At 33.9% G+C, this 18,909-nt stretch overlaps 1 protein-coding gene and 1 long non-coding RNA gene across 2 annotated transcripts; one reads left to right on the forward strand and one right to left on the reverse strand.

The window, feature by feature from the left end:
* Window positions 1–3,790: 3,790 nt before the first annotated feature.
* Window positions 3,791–4,745, forward strand: LOC130591011 (uncharacterized). The gene is made up of 2 exons (XR_008968888.1): window positions 3,791–4,289; window positions 4,364–4,745. It is a non-coding gene; the product is annotated as an uncharacterized LOC130591011 (long non-coding RNA).
* An 8,796-nt stretch (window positions 4,746–13,541) lies between these two features.
* On the reverse strand, window positions 13,542–17,540 carry LOC104890529 (NAC domain-containing protein 2). The gene is made up of 3 exons (XM_010676049.4): window positions 17,158–17,540; window positions 15,907–16,181; window positions 13,542–14,421 (listed from the first exon to the last, which is right to left on the reverse strand). Exons 1-3 carry the CDS (start codon window positions 17,318–17,320, stop codon window positions 13,948–13,950), a joined length of 912 nt encoding a protein of 303 aa, XP_010674351.1. The 5' UTR covers window positions 17,321–17,540; the 3' UTR covers window positions 13,542–13,947.
* Between the last annotated feature and the right edge of the window lie 1,369 nt (window positions 17,541–18,909).

Genomic DNA, 18,909 nt, shown 5'->3' on the forward strand with positions numbered 1-18,909 from the left:
AGTGATCAGGCTTGTTGGAAGTGATGTATTTGATCGTCTAAGAGTAACTGTACTGCATTACAAAAAGTTGTGCATAACTAGTTCACATCAACCTTACTCACTTCATATCGTCTTATCTCTTCTTCTTCCAGGTTGACTTTGCATAACCACATACCTCTATGGAAAAGTTGTAGACCATTGTATTCTTCAAAAGCATCAAAACCGTTTTCGTTTCAATTTAGTTTGGATCATATTTAGATCAAGTTCGATTGGGAAATTGATTAACTTAGTCATATTAATTTTCTCGTCAGTTGGATAGGGATGATATTTGTGTGTGTGTTTTTAGGGAGTCACGAGGGCAAGTGATGAGAATCGATCTTAGGATTTCCTAAAATCGGGAGAAAAGTTCTAATCAACTAATAAGCTATCCCTAACTCTCATAGGAATGATATTATTATTATTGAATTGCGTCAATATTAAAAATAATGGAGTTTCCCTACATGTAATTGTACATAACTAATTCACATATACGATGGGAGAAAAGGTAAGTTATTACAAATAAGACTAATAGTGAAAACTTGAAGTCTATACGTCTTCAACTCTCGGCAAGTACTTCCATTCAACTTGTCAAAGTCACTATAGATTGATTGTATTCTCGCCTAATTACTTTGAGTAGTATGTCGTTTGATTTTGGTAGTAGTTTACAAAGTGCGATCACTAAAACATAAAAAAAAACTCGTATGAGTCCGGTACACTAATTAGTGTGAATTAATGTTATGTAAGTTGTAATAATTACAACTTCTATTACTTTGTCTTTTTCTCTCTCCTTAGATATTCTTGTCTTTTCAGTTTCTTTCTCATAATTGCTTTATTTTTTCTCTCTTCAAATTCTTACTATGTTGTTCAGTTTTTGTGATATAGTTGATTGTACAATGGAACCTATTATAGAAGATTAGGACTATATTGTCAGTTTCGATATAGTGTATTTGTGAGCGGTATAGTGTGTTTCTCTGTGTTGTACTACGTTTATTTGCAATAGTGTTTCTTTGTGCTATGGTGTGTTTATTTGTGATATAGAGTATTTTTTCTGATATAATGTATTTTTGTGTATTATAGTTGATTGTACAATTGAACATGTTATAGAAGATTATGATAATATTGTCAGTTTCGATATAGTGTGTTTGTATGTGGTATAGAGTGTTTTTCTGTGCTATATTGTATTTTTTTTTTTTTTGGCAAGAGTTATAGCGTTTATTTGTGACCGTGTTTCTTTGTGTTATAGTGTATTTGTTTGTGATATAGTGTATTTTTCTCTTATATAATGTATCTATTTGTAATATAGTGAGTTTCTGTGTATTGTAGTAGTTTGTGTTCCGATTCACTTACGTGAGTCTGGTGCACACTAATTTTATTACCAACTAAGTCCACAAAAGTCGTATGGCTAAAACAAACTCATTTACTCCCCTTGGTCCTAGGATGGAGACTCATGATATTACTAATAGGGTCAAAGAAGAAAGTAAAATTTTCACTTTGTTTTTCTTCCATTAAAATTTAGTGGGTGTATAGTTCGTTTTGATTGTCATCTTATCTTAAAATGTAAGAGTGAATTTATAGAATTAGATAAGGAATAAAGTAGCCAAATCTTTCAAAGTTAATTGGATACAATACCGGCGGCTACAACCTCACGTGTGGTTTGACTCGTTTAGTCATTTATGTTGATTGTTGATGAAGGCAAAGAAATATAAACCCTATGTTTTACTTTTTAACAAAATACAGCTAGTATTTGACTATTAGGCAAGTAATATTCCACCCAATTATGGTTAAGTCATAGATGGTCCAAGAAAAACAATATTTGAATTTAGTATACATGAAATTAAATATGAAATATATTTGAATAAGTTCGGTTTTTATGAAGAAGGTTGATTTTCACTATTTATTTAGTAATCAATAATAAAGGGGAGTAATATTAAAGAGCTATATATAATCATGTAAACAGTTGATTACCACTCAATGCAATAGTAAAACTAAACGACTAAAGATTGTAATAAAGGTATCTCTCATTCTTATCTCATAGTTTCTAGTATATTTTGTGCAACGATGTTTCCTATTTGATCAGTAGGTCCTTGGTAGACTCTCTAACTAAATGTTTTTAGTTAGTCTACATAAATTTTACTTTTTTCTTAATTTTTTTGCTATATATTTAATATTTTAAGTCAAAAGACTTTTGTATACTTTGTCCTAAAGAGTAACACTAATTAACTAATAACTATATTATTCTCTGGGTAATAGGTCAAGGAGTCGAAGGGGTTTGGAGTATTCATAGGTCGGGATTGTTAGTTTTTTTTTTGCGATTAACGAAAGTTAATTCTCTTTTTATGTTAGCGATGATAATAAATGATATCGCTCTCAAAACTCTTTATCTGAACGATGCTCCCCGGTTTCTAGGGGTTCATAGTGTGCTCATTGATTCACTATTAGTGATTCGAGTTGCTTGTGAAAATCTCACAACTGTGTTACCATTTGCTCGAGTTTGTCTTACCCTTCTAGTTCTATCCTTGATCTCAAAGTTTCTGAGCTCCTCAAGTGTGTTCAATGCACATCCTCCCAATGATGCTTAATCATCTACAGTGATATCCCTTTGAATGGCTTTGACAAGCTTGACAGGTGCCAACAAAGTAGCCACAACAATAAGGGTCCAATAGAGAAGAGCTTTCTACTCTTTGTACTTATATAATTGGATTTAATATGTCTGTTAAGTAATGCAAGGACACTGATTGCTCACTGTGTCTTAATTGCTCTTGTTAGGGCACTATATGACCTTATAATTTAGGTTTTATTTCTATTGGAACATTTATAGGGTAATGGGTTTGAAATTCATATGGGTATGTACTAGAAGAGGAGGAGGTCTAGTATGCAAAAGGTTAGAGTGCATCAAGTGGTAACAACGCGCATTGATATACCAAGGGAGACAGAAGACTGGCCGCGAGTCGCGACAATCGTCGCGGGTCGCGACTAGCGCCTCGCGACTCGCGAGCTTCTTCGCGAGTCGCGACGCGTCTTCTGTATCGGAATGCGAAAAAATGCCTCGACGGTTTTATATCCGTTGTGATGCTTTGTTGATCATTTTAATGACTTTTAAGGTCCTTAAATCAGTAGATTAAAGGCCTTTGATGAGTGATTAAGATGGGGGTTATGTGATTAACCTCTCTTGTCAATGAAAGGTTGATTATGCTTATATAACCTTTGGATTCCTATGAGTGAGGGGTTAGAAGAAAATCAGAATTTTCTATACTCTCTCAAAAGTCTTTCTTAGCTTAAGAGAAACCTTGCAATCTTCTCTTGAGTGTTCTTCACAAACACAAAAACACAAGTTCTTGTTGATTCACTTAGAAGATCATCTAAGTGGATTATTTTCTCTCCATTGTATCTCATTAGTTATTTCGTGTTAACCCGGTGATCCTAGAGGGGCGAAATTAAACTAATAGGAAAGCGTAGTTTCCGTGCCTTGGAGTGGGATATCCGGTTCTCTCATCGATCACAAGCCTAACAATCTATTAGTTTAATTCTCTTTTCATTTCGGATATGGCTCAAACACTCAAGGACATGACTATGAACTTCCAAAAGTTGGATAAGTTTGAGGGGGTGGGTTATCGTAGGTGGCAAAAGAAGATGCACTTCTTGTTGACCACCTTGAATGTGGTGTATGTTTTATCAACACCTATGCCACCACTTCCGGAAGATGGAGAGGAAGAGTCTCTTGAGACTACTAGGAAGATGCTTTAAGTAAGAAATTCCTTGTTAGAAATTTTAATTCTTTTAAAATGACTAATGATCGGCCTATTATGGAGCAATTCCATGAGGTTCATCATATTTTGAACCAAATAAGGTCACATGGTATGGTGATGGATGAGGCAATTGCGGTTGCCTCAATCATTGACAAATTACCAAATTCTTGGAAAGATACAAAACATCTTTTAAAACATAAAAAGGAAGACATGTCCATGGAGCAATTAGGAACTCATCTTCGTATTGAAGAGGGGATCCGGGCTCAAGATGGGGTTAAGGATACTACTCCTAGTATTCCTAAGTCTACCGTTACTTGGTAGAGGGTGGTGGGTCTAGTAAGACCAAGAAATCCAACAACAACAACAACAATAACAACAACAACAATAACAAAACCAATGTTGCAAACAAGAAGAGGAAGACCCTCTCTTGTTGGATATGCAATGGTCCTCATCTTAAGAGGGATTGTCCTTCTAACAACAAGAAGAAGACAAAGAACACACAACCTAGTGTTGTTCAAAACCAAGGTAACAATGCACATGTTAATGTAATTGAAGAAATGCATTTTGTTGCTATGATTTCTGAAATTATGTGTGTGCAGGTTGATGATTCTTGGTGGATAGATTCGGGAGCCTCTAGACATGTGTGCAATAACAAGGATTTCTTCAAGTCTTTGAAAGATTTGGATGATGGTCCAATCTTGTATATGGGGAATGATTCTACGGTAAAGGCTAAGGCATAGGCCAAGTAGAATTGTTGTTAACCTCGGGAAAGACTTTAACTCTCCGGGATGTTGTGTATGTACCGGAAGTTAGGAAGAATCTTGTGTCAGGAGGTCTTTTGAATAAGTATGGTTTTAAAGTTGTTTTTGAGTCGGATAAATTTGTAATTTCCAAGGGTGGTATTTTTGTTGGACAAGGTTTCTTTTGTAATGGAATGTTTAAATTTAGTATTGATAATAAAATTGGTACTAGTTCTATTTACATGCTTGATGTTTCTTCTCTATGGCACAATCGTTTATGTCATGTGAATTATCGTAGATTATATGACATGTCTAAAATGGGGTTGATACCTCCTTTCGATTTAAAGTTAGAGAAGTGTCACACTTGCGTGCTAAATAAAATTACAAAAAATCCTTATCCTAGTGTGACTAGACAAACGGTATTGCTTGAATTGGTGCATAGTGACTTGTGTGACTTTCATAGTTCACCTTCTTTAGGAAATAAGAAATATGTTGTAACTTTTATTGATGTTTTCAAGGTTTTGTTACATATATTTATTATTTACTAAAGATGAAGCACTAGAAAAGTTTAAGACCTTTAAAATCGAAGTGGAACTCCAACTTAATCAAAAGATTAAAAGACTTCGAACGGATAGGGGTGGTGAATATTATAATCCAAGTTATTTTAGTTCCATTGGTGTAATTCATGAAACAACCGCCCCATACTCACCTCAAAGTAATGGTATAGCGGAAAGGAAAAATAGGGTCCTAAAAGAAATGGTTAAACTATGCTTTCTAATTCGGGTCTTAATGACGGTTTTTGGGGTGATGCAATTTTAACTGCATGTTACATTTTAAATCGAGTTCCTAATAAAAGGAATAAGACTACCCCTTATGAACTTTGGTGTAATAAAAAGCCTAATCTCAATTACCTTAAGGTATGGGGTTGTAGGGCAATTGTCAAATTGACGGAACCTAAAAGGAAAACTTTAGGTGAAAAAGGAATTGATTGCATTTTTATAGGCTATGCGGTACATAGCAAAGCCTATAGGTTTTATGTCATTGAGCCCAATGACTTTGTCTCTATTCACTCCGTGATAGAGTCAAGGGATGCAATATTTGATGAGACTAGATTCTCATCGATTCCAAGACCAAAGGACATGATACCTAGTACTAGTTCCAATGTTGTAGATGACTTTCTAATGATCATGATATTACAACACCGGAAATTAGGAAAAGTAAAGAATTAGAAAAGAGAAATCTTTTGGACCGGATTTTCAACTATATTTAGTTGAAGGGTCAAGGGAGTCAATTTTGACTCAAATTTCATATTGTTACAATATGGAGGAGGATCCTAGGCCTTTGATGAGGCTATGAAGTCTCATGATTCTGCTTTCTGGAAAGAGGCAGTGAATGATGAAATGGATTCTATAATGGGTAATCACACTTGGATTTTAGCTAATTTACCTCCCGGTTGCAAACCCCTAGGTTGTAAATGGATTTTTGTAAGGAAAAAGAAAATCGATGGAACCATACTAAAACATAAGGCCCGGTTAGTGGTCCAAGGTTTTAGGCAAAGATATGGTATCGATTACTTTGATACTTATGCTCCAGTAGCTAGAATAGCTACTATTAGACTATTGATAGCATTAGCTGCGATTCATGGTCTAGTAATTCACCAAATGGATGTAAAAACTGCTTTTCTTAATGGTGAATTGGAGGAGGAAGTGTACATGAATCAACCTGAAGGGTTTGTGGTAAAGGTCAAGAAACTAAAGTTTGCAAATTAGTTAGATCTTTGTATGGTCTTAAACAAGCACCTAAGCAATGGCATCAAAAATTTGATGAAGTTGTGTTGTCTAGTGGGTTCAAAATAAATCAGTCCGATAAGTGTGTATATAGCAAATTTGATAATAACGGTAAAGGAGTTATAATTTGCTTATATGTTGATGATATGCTTATTTTTGGGACTGATTTGGAACAAGTGGAAAAGACCAAAGTCTTCTTTCCTCTAGCTTCTCCATGAAAGATTTGGGTGAAGCGGATGTTATTCTAGGTATTAGAATAATAAGAGGGAAAGGGTCGTTTTCTTTATCACAATCTCATTATATTGAGAAAGTGGTCAAGAGGTATAATGAGTCAAATTCGACTCATTTTGCTACTCCTATGGATCCTAGTATTCACTTGGTTCCGAGTAGTGGTACTCCAATTTCACAATTGGAGTATGCAAGCTTAATTGGAAGCTTGATGTATGCTATGACTAGCACTCGGCCGGATATAGCCTTTGCTATTGGCAAGCTCAGTAGGTATACTAGTAATCCTAGTATGTTGCATTGGCAAGCATTGAGAAGAGTGTTAAGGTACTTGAATAAGACCTTGGATTATGTCATAACATACAAAGAGAACCTTCTATCTTAGAAGGTTACTCGGATGCTAGTTGGATTTCGAATAAGGAAGATTATTCATCCACTAGTGGTTGGGTGTTTCTTCTTGGAGGAGGTGCCATTTCATGGGCATTCCAAGAAGCAAACATGTATAACGGATTCCACTATGGCATCGGAATTCATTGCTTTGGCTTCTTGTTGCCAAGAAGCGGAATGGCTAAGGAATTGTTGAGTGAGGTGGACTTATGGGTGAAACCAATGTCACCTCTTGCTATCCATTGTGATAGTGCATCAACCATAGCTAAAGCATATAGTGAAGTCTACAATGGCAAGTCAAGGCACATTGGAGTTAGACATAGCTATGTGCGGGAAATGATAAGGAATAGTTGTATAACTATTAATTTTGTTCGGTCTAGTTTGAACTTGGCGGATACGTTTACAAAACCGTTGTCAAGGGAACTAGTGAACAAAATGAACAAAGGGATGGGTCTTAAGCCTATTGATCAACCTATGGTGAAGGAAAACTCTATTTGATGTCTAATACAACGTTAGATCTCAAATTCAAGAAGGATAGTACTTCTCTAAGAGGTTGGGAGCACTTGTTTAATACATCCCAGGTTAGTGCTTGTTGCTACAATGATAAAGAGGTTGAATTTATTCTTAATAAATCTTTGATAAGTGCTCAATTGTAGGAGCATGTCGGAAAGATTTACCTATGTAAGCTAGAAGTTTGGCCGCTTCATCAAGTCTTAGGCTTGACTTGGAATGCTTATGAATGGATATGGACACCAAGGCTTCATAGGTGTCGGAGGTTTTAAGAACCTAGTTTATGTTTGTGTGTATTAGTAACTTCAATAATTTGTAATGGTTATATGATTCAAAGCTTTGTCTATCATTATGATCTAAATTATTGTAAAGATTACTTTTACTAAATGGAAATTCAATCGTTAGATATTTCCATGATGCATGAACATGAGTGTTTGCGATTTATAGCAAGTTGAAAAACTTTTCAACATTACCCTATAAATGGGAGGAGGATTGTTGGAACATTTATAGGGTAATGGGTTTGAAACTCATATGGGTATGTACTAGAAGAGGAGGAGGTCTAGTATGCAAAAGGTAGAGTGCATCAAGTGGTAACAACGCGCATTGATATACCAAGGGAGACAGAAGACTGGTCGCGAGTCGCGACAACCGTCGCGAGTCGCGACCAGTGGCCCGTCGCGAGTCGCGACGCGTCTTCTACCTTGGAATGCGAAAAAATGCCTCGACGGTTTTATATTCGTTGTGATGCTTTGTTGATCATTTTAATGACTTTTAAGGTCCTTAAATCAGTAGATTAAAGGCCTTTGATGAGTGATTAAGATGGGGGTTATGTGATTAACCTCTCTAGTCAATGAAAGGTTGATTATGCTTATATAACCTTTGGATTCCTATGAGTGAGGGGTTAGAAGAAAATCAGAATTTTATATACTCTCTAAAAGTCTTCTTGCTTAGCTTAAGAGAAATCTTGCAAACTTCTCTTGAGTGTTCTTCACAAACCCAAAAACACAAGTTCTTGTTGATTCACTTAGAAGATCATCTAAGTGGATTGTTTCTCTCAATTGTATCTCATTAGTTATTTCGTGTTAACCCGGTGATCCTAGAGGGGCGAAATTAAACTAATAGGAAAGCGTAGTTTCCGTGCCTTGGAGTGAGATATCCGGTTCTCGAATCGATCACAAGCCTAACAATTTCTTCAATTGCTTTTAATCAATTATTAAATATGTTCACTAAATACAAAGCTGATAAGCATCGTATTGTCCTATGTTAAATGTTTGATTTTGGAACTGTGGAAGTTGTGACATCTTTGTACTAAAAGAATAAAACTTACCAAGTTCAACTTGGCCCCTAGGGTCCCTGGCCTCACATTTTAACGTTGTTGCTAGTATTTATCGACATAGACGAATTCTTAGCCTCATATTTACCAATGTGGCTAGAATTCGTCGACATATAGACGAAATCACGATTCACAAAATCTACACTTTTTTTTTAATAACTTTTTTATAATAATTAGACCATGTTTATCTTTTAAATGTTGAGCCGAAAAGCGTACTACATATCCAACTAAGGTGTCTTGTTTTCTTCTCATCAAAAATGATGTTATTGATTAATGAGGGTCCACGCTGATATTTGCTTTGTTTGATCATATGAGTAGTAACTATCTCAATGATGGAAGTTTGGATTCTGGCCATACAAAGCTCTTGCGAAATGAACAAAATGTTGGGATTTGGAGATTTTTAATGATATGACAGCATATAAGTAATATCAAGAGATGTAAGTTTTGTAATATTAGTTGGTTTATCTTTAGTTCTATAGTATGTATTTTGTATGCATTAAATTATATCTGGATCATTAACATAATTTGGGGTTCGTACGTGTCTATTAGGCATAGACGTCTCAAACAAATTCAGGGCCCATGTGCCTTGCATTAAATATGGACCCTAAAGGAATATAAAACGGATCTCTAATCTACAGGTCGTATACACTCATAAAAAATGAATGGAGATCAGACTTTGTCCAATATTATCAAAGAGAACATTTTTTCGAAATGAGAGTTTCAGTTCTTCGGTGTATTGAAACTGATGAGGAGAACAACTATTTATAAGGTGCAAGGTGATGGGAAAATCGTTAACGACTAAAAATAAGCGACGAAATCAATTACGAAGGCAAAAATCTTGTAAATAATGGCTAGGTATCCATGCTAATAACAACGTGGCGAGATCCTCGCAATTAAAGACAAACCAAAACGAGTGGACCCCAAGACCTCAGTGCAAGTAGAAATACCACGATTAGCACGGCTGCGCAGTTCATATGCACTTACAAACAACGGATTGAGATCAGAACGTGCCCCATATAAGAGAACATTTTGTGGAATATATAAGAGTTTACGTTTTTCTATGTATTGAAACTGGTGAAGAGAAAAACTATCTATAAGGTGCAAGGCAAAGGTAAACCAATAACGGCTAAAAAAAGGGACGAAATCAATTAGGAAGACAAGAATCTCGTAAGTAATGGCTAGGTATCCACAGTAATAACGGCAAGGCGAGATCCTCGCGAGTAGCGACAAAAACCAAAATGATTGGACCCCCAAGACCACGACTAGCACAGCTCTGCAGTTCATGTGCACTCACAAACAACGGGTCGAGATCAGAATTTGCCCAATATTATAGAGAACATTTTGTGGAATGACAATTTAGGTTTTTTTGTGCATTAAAACTGATGAGGAGAATTATCTATAAAGTGCAAGGCAAAGGGAAACCAATAACGGCTAAAAAAAAGGACGAAATCAATTAGGAAGGGAAGAATCTCTTAAGTAATGGCTAGATATCCACAATAATAACGGCAAGGCGAGATCCTCATCACAATTGACGACAAACCAAAATGATTTGGACCGCAAGACCCAACCTGTGCCGCATTCGCTCATGTGATTGCCAATCCTTCTAATCGATTACCAAACAAGATGTTTAAAAAGCTTTCTCGATTAAACAAGGGAGACACTTGTTTTTTTTCTATATAAAATTAATGATTTTTTAATTTTTATCTTTCTCTAAATTTGTAGAATAATTTTCTTTTGAAAACTATTGAGCCTCCAACAAGTTCGACTCTAAATCAACTATAACCAAGTTTAATGTATCGGATCGAGTTAGAGACAAACTTTATCTATCATCATCTCTAGACATATCCATGACATAGCAACACACAAAGAATAGTATTGAGTGAAATATTAGTATTATAATGTTCCAATAATGAATTGACACCAACCTTAGAACATGAAACGTGGATTACGACTTAGTATTGATTTTATTCCACAAATTCTTTGTAATGGGACCCACTCTAAAACAATGGTTAACCAATGAGAACCTTTTAAAGAATCTCAATAGCCGTCATTTGTAAAAAATTGTGATCCAGTCAAAACAAGTAGGAAGCAAGGGATAAGGACTTACCTTTATTTATTTATGTTCATCTAGAAGAAATATCTGTTTGTTAAATTACTGTTTGTCATAGTTATCTCTATGTGTTTGGAAACTATGTGCTTATCATTCTCAATGTGTAAAGTGAGAATTTCATAGCTTCAATAATTAGAGATTAGAAGATGAATTGGCATCTACTTTTAAAGTTTTTGCAATATTCCTAAGATTCTACATAAAAGATCCTGCCTAAAAATAGTTGAGAAATAGAAAGTGGATGGATAAGAGAAGAATATGTGGTTCGACAAAATGGTGGGTGTCATATTGCTATTCATATGAACTAAGGAGTACTATTTTCTCGTAAACTTTGGCACCTTTTAATCTGCTTCCACTGTTTATGATCCTTTAATATATACCAATTGAATTTTTTTTCACTATTCACATTTATCACTTTAACTAAGATTTGTGATTTGTATATAATGAAAAACATAGTTAAATTGGATCTTGTTAGATTCGTCTCGTAACCCACTTTAATAATATGTAACTTTTATAATATTTGCTTATATGTAGTTATAGATATTTATGGTCAAAGGCAAATGTCTCCTTGTGTGCGTGAAAGTCCAATTGTTGGATTTGAAAAGAAACGTAGGAAGTACTTGCTTTAATTTGATCCACTATTGTTGCAAAATTATTTCTTAGAAAACTATGAGCATGTTTTCTTCGGCATAAAACAGCTAAACTGAAATGAACTGAATTGAATTGAATTGAATTGAATTAAACTGAATTGAATTAAATTGAATGTAATAAATATATAAATAATATGAATATTAAATAATTATTATAATGATAAGTAATAATAATGAATAATAATAATAGTATTTTGGATATTTTTAAATGATAGTTATATATAAATAGTATTAATAATTATAAATTAATAATAATAATTAATGATAATAATGATAATTAATAATTATTATTTTATATTATTTTTATTAATATATTAATACTTGATGATGATTATATAATAACAATAATATCTAAGAAGTAAATTAATAGCGTTTGAGGTAGCGGTTAGCGGTTAGCGGTTGGACAAGATTGAAACGCTACTTAAGAAAATTATGAGTGTTTGATAAGGCAGTGGTTGTAGTAGCGGGTAGCAGTTGAAGTAGATTATGAGTAGCGGTTGTGGAACGTTACTACAAGTAACGTTTGAGATTTAGAGGTAGCGGTCTAGCAAATAAACACTATATAATAGCATAAGGTAGAATAATTAACCAATGTTTTTTATTTTATTTTCCATTTACTGTCTATTAAATGTTTTATTTTATGGCAATTCAATGGTTGTTTTATAATAGCAGAGATGTAATTTAAATATTTATTTTAAAAATAAAATATTTTACAAGTATTTTAATGGTAATATAAATTTTTTGAGGGTCGAATATTTTCTTAGATTTATACACCTCTTTGAGCAGCTCAGAAGTCATATACTCCTTTTTGTGTAACTTATTTGAAGAAATATATATTGAACGAACATATGAAATTGTTATAGTTTATTTCATATTAGAATAAATGTCATTTATTATCTTTTACAATTCCAACCGCTACTTTTGCCAAACAATTCTAATTTAACAACTAATTTAATCGTTGATCGCTGACAGCTACTAGTAGACCGCTAGCAGCTACCCCCAACAGCTACAACCGCTAACAGCTACTAGAACCGCTAGTTTTGTCAAACATGCCCTAAGTTCTTGAATTTATAGATTATATTCGAAATACAATATTATTATGTTTCTCTATTTTGAGCCATTATTATTTTGTATTGGGATTTTCACGGGTGAGAGGAGTGATTAAGTATATATCATCCATGTCGTCACTCCTTGAAGCATTGATTTAAAGTAAATCTAGTTATTAGGCCCGGACTTCGTGTAAGAAAAAAATTCATTTATTAATAATAACACTAAATACAACTTAGTGGAGTGGTTAAAACTTTTGTATATGTACTTGAAGTCGAGATCAAACCCTATACTACGCGATTTCTAAATTTTTTTGTAAGCTTAAATATTAAAGTAAAAATAAAATCAACCCAATTAGAATTTCTAATGAAATTCAAAGACGTGAAGTTCTCTACTTGGAAAGATGTAAAGACATCAAAGTACACTGCTCGTGTCAAATTGAAGCGGTGGAGTTGGAGCTGTGCTTGAGCATGCTTAAAATTAATTGGTTCCATTGTAAAAATTGTTTCAATTTGCTAAATTTATATATTTCAGATCTTAACTATCATTGTATGTGTCGTTTGGATTATTATTAATTATATATTTTCTTGCCGTCAACAAAAAAATGTTTCACTAAGCACACTATATAGTATAAAGTATATCACTGGTCACACACTCACACCTTGTTAAGTCGGTACTGCTCTGCTCTTGCACCAAACGAATATGTGGTTTTGGTACGTATTGGCTCTAATTTTCCCTATAATTACTATACATTCATATTATGTTTTTTGTCTATAGAATTTGAGAGACATCCAACAAAACTTTACCGACATCAATTTTGGGATCTTGATTCTGCATTTTGGTCTCAAACTCGACGTCCCCACCTTCGGCAAAGTTTTATAAAGTTGTGGTACTTATCTGAAATTGAGTTTTGTGATATTAAACATGTAAAATTTATCTGTTTGTTCTTCGCAATTGTATCACCAATTTGTTTGTTCCAGCAAGATCCATATGAAAAAATACACCTTAAATTGCAGTTGATTCAAAATTACAACAAAATTGAAAGTATGCAACATTTCGTTTGTCCTGTTACATTACCCTCAAAGTTTATTACTCTTGTACCTGAAATATACTAGCAGCACCAAAATTGGATTTTCTAAATAATTAAATTTCCCACAATATTCCGACTTTTGGGTGATAAAAAATTGTGCTACAACGCCCCTAAAATCTATTATAGTCCTAGAATTAACTACATATTAACATGTGGAGGCTTAAGAATGAATTTACTAGGGATCATCGATGATCCTTCTAAACTATTCTTCATCAGCATCCTACATTACATACACTAGTAAGTAGCAACCTTCCCTTTCCTTGCCTTTGGCCTTCTACCCACTTGATTTCAAACGGGTCGCGCCAGCTTACCGGAGGAGCATAAATATATCCTGAAAATTGGTCATCTGATCTTGCTGGAATTGTGCCGTTTGGGCAAACGGGTCATCGGGAAATGGATCCATGTAATTGAACGACGGGAAATCAAGGTTCTTGTCAAGTTCATTCCACTTAGGATCACTTTGTACCTCCTTGTCACACATGAACTCTGGTGAGGCAACATGGTTCGACCCACTTGTATCAGTGTGGCAACGCGGAACTGAGTCAGATGTATCGAAATGCAGCAGGTCGTTCTTCGATGGAGGTATCGGTGAGAAAGTTGGAAATCCACCAGGCGCGGCGGCTTGTCCGGACATCGTAATCACGGGCTTTTGATCCTCAAAATCTGAATACTGTGGCATGGAAGTTGGCATGGACATAGGCTTGGGCTTCTGATCATTGCTGAACCCTTTTTCAATGACCCCCTTCTTGTTGTATATACGACATAACACCCAATCATCAAGCTGAAATATCGGAAAGAAAAATGTGTCAATTATTTGAAATATTGGACCATCATTTATTGTACAGCTGAGACAAACTGACACGTCCTTAAACTTATCAAATGTACTTGCAAACTGTTGACTGACAATAAAGCTCATTAATATTGTTGCTTAACAATTAATCATAAGATGTAATGTCCATTAACTAGTGCCCCCCTAGTCTAAAACCTTACAAGTTACAACTACAATATTGCTAATAATTGTACTATAAATCAGTATGCGACAAGCAACCAAATCTCCTACAACTAAGCATGACATAGCATCCTTGTCCAAAAAAAAAGTATGAAATACCATTTCTATTAGAACATTCAACATTGAACCGTGACCTTTATGTCATGCTGGCTCCGATACGGCGATACCATGTCAAAGGACCAACTCAACCAAAAGCTTAAGCTGATGATTGGAGCTTCAAAATAGTTTAATACTCTATCATAGTAGTATAATAAAAATTACATTTGCCCAAGGTGAGAAATTGTGAATGCGTGCGAAAAAGGAAGTAATGTTACTCGTATTTTAATGTTATTAGCGTGATAAAATTTAGCCAAATAATCGTACTCATGACTTAGCATCATTGATTATGTTATTGTCACTAAGCTACGTGGAAGAAAGATTTGCACATTAGGCTTAAAGTTGGTTGAAGTGTAAACCTAAAAAACTATTGGTGTAGGATTTAAAAGATAAGCCTTATCTCTAATGTGAGAATGGAATCAAAGAAGTATATAAGGAAAAAGTTCTAAAGAATCAAAGTATTCAATTATACTAAAATTAGTAAAACCATAAACAGATGTCATCCTGTAAGACGTTATGTCTCTAACTCGGTCAAACCTGTAACTTTAAACGTATTTTAGTTAGGTAAGTGTTTACGTATAATTTTCTCGACTAGACTACCTCTTTATCCGATTTTTTAAAAATAATTTACCGATCTGGTTTAGGATTATAAGACCATCTAATACAAGAATTTCATATCACAAATGGATGAATACTAGTGAAACATGTCACTAACGTAACAACTTCTAGGAAGCTCCATATTCGACTAGATTTGTCTTCATATGAAAATATGAAATAAACCTCACATTAGACATGGGTGGTCCATCACTCAAAAACAAACAACCATTTTGGTGTCACTACACAAGCCTAGTAAATCACGCGTGATCCCTAAATCCTACATATGTAAAGACCAATTTACCCTTACAAAATTCAACACTTTCCAATTTCACCCTTGATCTATTTTCCAAAATATAAGAATTCTATATACCAAAATGTACTATCTAACACGTCAAAAAACAACATAGGTAACAAAAACATACAAACATATTCACCCGTATTTCACCATTAACCCGAGTAATTAAGAAAATTACTCGAGATATGAGATGGTGTAAATTTATATTTAGACGCATAATTAACACGAAAACACTAAAATAAAGCAAGGGGGTTAAAAAGAAATTTTACCCTAAGGTTAGTCCTCTTGCCGGCAGATCGATCAACATTAGCGAGGCGATACTCGTGCATAATCCAATTAGTCTTAACACCCTTAGGGGCTTTTCCGGCATAAAATACCAAAGCCTTTTTAATACCAAGGGTCTTTGGTTTTCCAATGGGCTTATCAGCTCCGGTTGCTTTCCAATACCCGGTTCCGGCCGCCCGGTTCGGCCTTGAACCGTTTGGATATTTCCGGTCTCTAGGAGAGAAGAAATACCACTCCTTTTCACCATATAGTGCCATTCCTAAACACCCAAAAAATATCGACATAATTAGACAATTTAGAAATCAAGTAGAAATTTGGTCATCTATATCTTAATTATAAATCTAAAGCACATAATTGGATAATTTAGAAATTAAGTAGAACTTTACTCATCTACTATATTCTAACTATGAATCTAAAGCACATAATTAGACAATTTAGAACTTAAGTTTAATTTTAGTCATCTATGTTTCGATTATAAATCTAAAGCACATAATTAGACAATTTAGAAATTAAGTATAATTTTAGTCATCTATATTTCAATTGCAAATAATTACACAATAAGAAATTAAGTAGAATTCTACTTATCTATATTTTATTTATCAATTTAAAGCACTTCAATTGCTGAACTTTTCAGGTGAAATTCATTTAACCCAAATGATAAATCCACTTCTTTATCATTTATATGGAGTATATTCATCTAATTTAGGTTGAATTAGAAGAAAATCATGGTCAAATTAAATATTTCATTATATATCTAATGCAAATCATTTTACTGAACTTATGAACTAACATGCTTAATTACCAAATAATATGTTCATTTGTATTGGAGTATAATCATCTAATTCTGGTCAAATTCTCAAAAAACCTTGGTGTAATTAAATATTCTATTATAAATCTAAAGCAAGCCAATTACTGAACTTTTTAAGGTAAAATCAATTTGACCCATATTGTTTTTTTTGATAAATTCATGAAATTGAAGTCATATCACTTAGAAATTTCACTTACCCAGATGAAATTTTATCAGTAAAAGTCTTACCCATATTGTTTTTTTGAATTAAAATGTATAAATTCATGAAATTGAAGTCAAATCACTCAGAAATTTCAATTACCCAGATGAAATTTTATCAATAAAAGTCATATAATCAACAAAAGATCTCATCTTGAATTCAGAATCCATAATAATTTACCCTTATAATAGAATCACTTAATATGAGTAAAATAATGATAAAAATTACCAGGAAGTTGCCAAGGATCGAATTTGTAAAGATCAATTTCAGCAATAATTGGAACAGAAATTCTCTGAGAAGCACACTTTCGACATAAATAATGAACCACTAATTCTTCATCAGTTGGGTGGAATCGAAATCCAGGAGGTAAAACCAATTCTTCACTCATCATTTCTTGCTTCACAAAAAATTCAACCCAACAAATACAAAAACTGTAACTTTTTTTTCTTCGATTGAATTTTCAATTGAAGTAAATTTATACAACAGTTGAATTTGCTGGAATCAAGAACCCTTTTTCTTTGAATTACTTTCGAAATTTCTCTGCTGAAGATTTTTTTTTTTTGCTTCCTTTGCTAATCCCAAAGTAAGCTGCTCAAAACACGGGCCTTCGGATAGAGGAATTGAGTCGTTTATATAGAGAGAGGTGGGTGTGGGTGTGGTCTGTGGGTGTGAGTTATTTCTTTTCCTGTTTTTAATTCGCACGTGTTTGGAGCACTAGCTTTGGTTGAAAATTGAAAAGTTTGTGCTTTTTTAGTCTTCACTATAAATGTTGGGACTTGAAAATTATAATTCATGTAATTACTACCCACTATGCCAGTAAATAGGTAGATCACAACTGGTTTAGTTAGTAAATTAGTCGTCCAGAATAATAAGTTCTGTTCTATTCGGCATAAAATAGCTGAATTGAAATGAACTGAATTGAAAATAAGTTGAAAAGAATAGGCCCTTAAATATATTTAAGTGTGTGATGAAATTTACACATTTGTGTGTGCAAGTATAGATCCTTATCTCATATGTTAATCAATTCTATAATAGCATGGTTTTAAGATGAAAAAATATATATATATCCCCTAATGGCTTTTGCAAGAGTTCTCAATACTTAGTAGCTATTAGGGGTGAGCAGAAAAACTGAGTACTCGGTTTCAAACTCAGAATCGATTGAATCTGATGGGTTCAGAATTGGAATTAAACCTGCTGGGATTGGGTCTGGGTCCAAATCTGAGGACCCGGTAGTGATTTCAATTTTGGATTGTAAAATTTTGGATCTAATACCCACTGGTTACCTGGTAAATCCAGATACTTGATGAAAGCATGTCTCTGACTAAGTACCTAGTGGATTTTTTATGTATGATAAATAATTTAGTCTTAAAACTTATTAGTTCATCAATAGAAGTTTGGTCGAATTATATCAAGGGATACTAATATATATATGTTATTAGGTAACAATAAAAAAAGATTATCTTTTGAATGCCATTAGGTAACGGATACCCAATACAAAAATCGGAACCTGCGATTCCAAGACCAATCAAAATCGACATTACTTTACACATCTAGAGAACCATGTACCCAATGTTGGAACTGGTCCCAACTGATGCCAAGACCAATTCTAGAAAATGAGGATATGGTCCAACCAATTCCAATCCCGATTCCAAATTTTAGGAATCGATCCTGACTGAACTCGAGTCCAATTCCCAAAATTTTGACGGGATACCCGGTTGTGCTCATCCCTAGTAGCTATACATAGTTAATCGCCTTCTAATATACTCTTTTCGCTCTTTATTAGTTTACCCATTTCTTTTGCACAAAGTTTTAGGAGAAACAATGCTGTGTGACATAAAATTAAAGAGAAACAATTATTTTATGTTAAAGTTGAATGTATCTATGATGGAAAGTTAATAGTCCAAAAAAATGAGCAAACTATAAGGAATATTCTAAAGAAAAGACTACGAGTAAATTAATAAAGACGGGAGGTAGTATTTG

The sequence above is a fragment of the Beta vulgaris genome, chromosome 4 (genome assembly GCF_026745355.1).
Source record: "Beta vulgaris subsp. vulgaris cultivar EL10 chromosome 4, EL10.2, whole genome shotgun sequence".
Taxonomy (NCBI): domain Eukaryota; kingdom Viridiplantae; phylum Streptophyta; class Magnoliopsida; order Caryophyllales; family Amaranthaceae; genus Beta; species Beta vulgaris.

Coding starts and splice junctions, on each gene's coding strand:
- LOC104890529 (XM_010676049.4), bottom strand. CDS start 17,320: ATGATGAGTGAAGAATTGGTTTTACCTCCTGGATTTCGATTCCACCCA. Junction 16,182..17,157: donor CGATCCTTGGCAACTTCCTG/GTAATTTTTATC, acceptor TTGGGTGTTTAG/GAATGGCACTATATGGTGAA. Junction 14,422..15,906: donor GCAAGAGGACTAACCTTAGG/GTAAAATTTCTT, acceptor CCGATATTTCAG/CTTGATGATTGGGTGTTATG.